Below are 4,651 nucleotides of genomic sequence, written 5' to 3'. Positions count from 1 at the left end.
ATATAGCAAAAAAAAAAAAAAAAAGTCTTGTTTTTTTTGTTTATAGTGCAAAAAATACCAGAACCGCGAGGGACCAGTATTTACCAGTATTGTGCATTATATTTAAAAATGATTATATCCACGAAGAGAAGAAAAAAAAATAAATAAAAAAAAAACTCAGCTTTTAGTGCAAAAGGGTGTATATCTCCGTTCATGTCTGACCCCATGTTAAAATGCCCATATAGCCTACTTCTAGGTGCAAAAAAAATAAAATAAAAATTATACATACATACACACAATATAGTATTACTTTCACAATATAAATTAACCCCTTATAGTAGCGATTATCTACTCTTTGTGCTATAAAGGGATAATTAGTTATTTAACCCCATTATGACAAAAAAAAATAAAATAAAAAAAAAAAAATCGCCAGTCGATTATGAATATAATTGTTAGTTGCAGCCCTAAATCTCACTGCAAGTTGTAGTGACAAATCCGCTTTTAATAAATGGCAACACATTTAAAGTGAAAAGAAAAGATTTAATAACTGAACATTTTAAAAACAAAATCCAATACAGGCCGAAAGATTTACAGGAAAGAGAATATAAACAATATGTACAATGTAACACTACAGATCAGGACTCCTCCCCGTCCTCTTTATCCAGCTTCTCCAAGGAGCTCCTCACAGTCTGCGCCGTCGTCTGGAACTTCTCGATGTGCTTGGTCATGGCCTTTTGCTGGGGAAAAGATTGGAACCATTAAATAGTGATTATGTATTACGAAGACCTTCCACCTGCCAGAGCTCAAGAGGCCAACAGGACGTTCCGATCGTCCAAGTGCTCGATCATCTTTATCATTAGTAACAAGTCAGAGGAAGCCCGAGGCCCTTCATACCTGTGCGACTTGCCATGCGAGTTGGACCCCAAAGTCACATGACAGGTTGCACCCCTCCTTCCCCCCCAATGAGTACCGTTCACATCTGTGCGACTAACTCGTTACGGACCAGCCGCCTCGGCCGCACTGTGGCAGGTTGGCTCCCCTGTGCATATCGCTGTCATTGTACGTCGGGGGGGCGGCGCACAGGGCGGTCTGCGGGCTCCATGTCCGCCGGCCACCGGCAGCGTAAACAACACAGATCCCCGTTCTGACAGGCAAGTAGAGCAAGATATGTGAGGAGCAATGCCTCATGGGACTTGTAGTCCTGGACAGGAAGTGAGTGGTGCTTATGGCAGACTTTTTTTTTTACCTTGCTATAGGGGGCGCTCTATACTAAAATTTGCAGCTTGCTATTGGGGCACTCTGAAGGCAGGGAGGAGAACCCCCAGAAAAGGAGAATCGGGGCTGCTCTGTGCAAAACCATTACACAGAGCAGGTAAGTATAACTTGTTTGTTTTAAAAAATAAATAAAAAACAATAACTTTAAAAGACGGTGTGCGGGGGAAGATCAGCATCTGAACCCAGAGAAGGTGGAGGCCGATAGACTGGAGGTGATAGAAGGCATTACAATTACATTTAAAGTAAACTTTTACTAGTATTGTGCATTATATTTACAAATTAGGAACAGCGATCTCTCTCCTCCAGTCAACTCGGCCCCTCCATACAGACAAACACCTCCCAGGGAACACATTTAACCCCTTGATCGCCCCCCTAGTGTTACAACCCCCTTCTCTGCCAGCGACATTTATAAGGTGATCAGTGGTGATCAAGGTGAAGAGTGTCAAAAGTGTCCACCGCAATGTTGCAGTCCCACAAAAAAATAAATAAATAAAAAAAAACACCATAAATCTATCCCCTATTTTGTAGATGTTATAACTTTTTGCGCAAACCAATCAATATATGCTTAGTGGAATTTGTTTTTACCAAAAATATGTAGAATAATACATATTGGTCTAAACTGAGGAATTTTTTTTTCCCCCTTTTATGCAGGATATTATAGCAAAAGAGTAAAATATAAGCTTACCCCCCCCCCCCCTTAAAAATTGTTGGTTTTTTTGTTTATAGTGCAAAAAATACCAGAACCGGGAGGGAGCCACCAGGGGGCGGGATTCCTATCCCTCCATTCAGTGGTCGATACACAAACAGATGAACATGTATTTGTAATATTCCCAGACACTACAGAAAGCTACAAGACCCCAACAATACATCCGACCTGCACCCCCCAATTATAGGACAAGAGCCCCAACATAAGATCCGACCTGCACCCCCCCCCCCCCCCCCAATTATAGGACAAGAGCCCCAACTCCCCCCAGAATGGTCAATCCCAACACTGGACACAATTCTGGAAATTCTCCACCACTGAGAAGAAGAAGTTTTGGGTTAAACTTCACTCACCATTTTTATTTTGACTCTCTCCTTATCCAGCTTGAGGAATTCAACGAGCGACAACTCCTCGGCCTTCTTCTTCAGGGTCAGGAATAAGCAGTGAGGAGAATGTTTCTTGTGTTCCTCCCTGCGGGGGGAATGAAATGACAAGGTTTACATTAAAGTGGAACTTATCCTGCTAGTAAATAGATAGGGAGATCATATTTCAAGTAAAAGCACTGTAAAAAAAATAAAAAGAAGAGGCATGGCTACGCGTTTCAGAGCTGGAACCACCCCTTTGTCAACTTTTTGGCTTGACAAAGTTGATTACAGCCCTGAAACAACACCCCTTCGTTTATGCAGCGATGCCACAGTCGTGCGGTGCTGAATATGAAAAAAATATATAAATACATTTATATAGATATACACACAAAATCAGTAACTCTCTGGAGTTTGGCTTCATGTGTTGGTGTATCTCAATGGTTTCGGTTGATCTCCATGTTAACGTTCCTTTAAATGGTGTGTTTGGGCCGAGTCGGACATTCCCTATTTCACCAGAAGCCAAATCTGTCACCAAATCGACCCCCCCCCTGACATGAGAACCGGATCATTACAATGTACCCCCGCCCCTCCCCCATACTCACAGCGGGTCGTCATCCGGCTCCCATCCCTCCAGTTCTTTCATACAGAAGAAGCATTGAGCCACATCAGGACTGTTCCCACTGGGACAATGAATGAAGCCGGCCTCCGCCATCTGCAACCAATCAGAGAAGAGCGTCATCACAACTACATTGCCAACCACACCCCCTCACATAGGAAACTCTAATGCGCCCCCCCATATATCGATCCTTCCTATTGGGACCCCCCCCCACATCTATCCTTCCTATTGGGACCCCCCCCCCCACATCTATCCTTCCTATTGGGACCCCCCCCCCCCCACATCTATCCTTCCTATTGGGACCCCCCCCCCACACATCTATCCTTCCTATTGGGACCCCCCCCCCCACACATCTATCCTTCCTATTGGGACCCCCCCCCCACACATCTATCCTTCCTATTGGGACCCCCCCCCACATCTATCCTTCCTATTGGGACCCCCCCCCCACATCTATCCTTCCTATTGGGACCCCCCCCCCCCACATCTATCCTTCCTATTGGGACCCCCCCCCCACACATCTATCCTTCCTATTGGGACCCCCCCCCCACACATCTATCCTTCCTATTGGGACCCCCCCCCCACACATCTATCCTTCCTATTGGGACCCCCCCCCCACACATCTATCCTTCCTATTGGGACCCCCCCCCACACATCTATCCTTCCTATTGGGACCCCCCCCCCCACATCTATCCTTCCTATTGGGACCCCCCCCACATCTATCCTTCCTATTGGGACCCCCCCCCCCCCCACATCTATCCTTCCTATTGGGACCCCCCCCCCACATCTATCCTTCCTATTGGGACCCCCCCCCCACATCTATCCTTCCTATTGGGACCCCCCCCCCCACATCTATCCTTCCTATTGGGACCCCCCCCACATCCTTCCTATTGGGACCCCCCATCATATCGATCCTTATTATTATCTATGAGGAGAGGTCCTCTGCCCCTCCCCCCGGCTCTCACCTTCTCCGGGGTACAGGCGCAGCCCTCGGTGAACGGCCAGTTGCTGTAGGTCCGTACCCGGGTGTCCAGCTGGTAGAGCCGCCATTCCTCCGGTAGTTCGGGCTCCCCCGGGGCGGGTTCGGGAAGGACGAGCGGCGATCCGTACACCATGGCGCGACGTTCAAATCACGGGCGACGTCACAGGAAACCGCAGTGCACCACGGGAAGTGCGGCTCCGCCCCCCACGTGACCAGCGCGGCCAATCGCGTACGGACCCGCCCTTCCCGGAAGCCTGGAACTACAACTCCCGGCATCCCCGCGCGGGATGACCCCTCCCCTCCTCCCCCATCATTTCCTTTTATGACAATTCCTAAAGGGGAACCCCACCGGGGACCACATGAGAGAGAGAGCGAGAGATAGTATCATTGTCACTGGGGAATGAAGGAGTGCGAGCTGATTGGCTGCTACATAATCCCAGAAGACAAAGACTGTCTGTGTGACCCCACAGAGCCCTTTCCCCACCATACACCATATATTATATATATTATATTATATGACCACCTACCCGCAGATCAGGACCGCGCCTATTTCTGACATTTGTTCTTTACAAGATAAAACCTGTATTTTTTTATAAAAAATGACTTAGAACCCCCAAACATGATATATATATATATATATATAGACCCCCAGGGAAGATTGATGCAATCTTTTATGTCACACCGTATTTGTGCAGCGGTCTTAGTCTTACACACCCAGTTTTTTGGGAAAAAAA

At 47.1% G+C, this 4,651-nt stretch overlaps 1 protein-coding gene across 1 annotated transcript; it reads right to left on the bottom strand.

The window, feature by feature from the left end:
* Positions 1-498: 498 nt before the first annotated feature.
* Positions 499-4,146, bottom strand: BIRC5 (baculoviral IAP repeat containing 5). The gene is made up of 4 exons (XM_077458657.1): positions 3,901-4,146; positions 2,925-3,034; positions 2,311-2,428; positions 499-716 (listed from the first exon to the last, which is right to left on the bottom strand). Exons 1-4 carry the CDS (start codon positions 4,048-4,050, stop codon positions 615-617), a joined length of 480 nt encoding a protein of 159 aa, XP_077314783.1. The 5' UTR covers positions 4,051-4,146; the 3' UTR covers positions 499-614.
* Between the last annotated feature and the right edge of the window lie 505 nt (positions 4,147-4,651).

This window comes from Lithobates pipiens, unplaced genomic scaffold, assembly GCF_037356315.1.
Source record: "Lithobates pipiens isolate NorthernLeopardFrog02 unplaced genomic scaffold, aLitPip1_a1.2 Scaffold_28, whole genome shotgun sequence".
NCBI classification, from domain to species: Eukaryota; Metazoa; Chordata; class Amphibia; order Anura; family Ranidae; genus Lithobates; species Lithobates pipiens.
The sequence above is the reverse complement of the archived record's forward strand: the minus strand, read 5'-3'. Positions and strand labels throughout refer to the sequence as shown.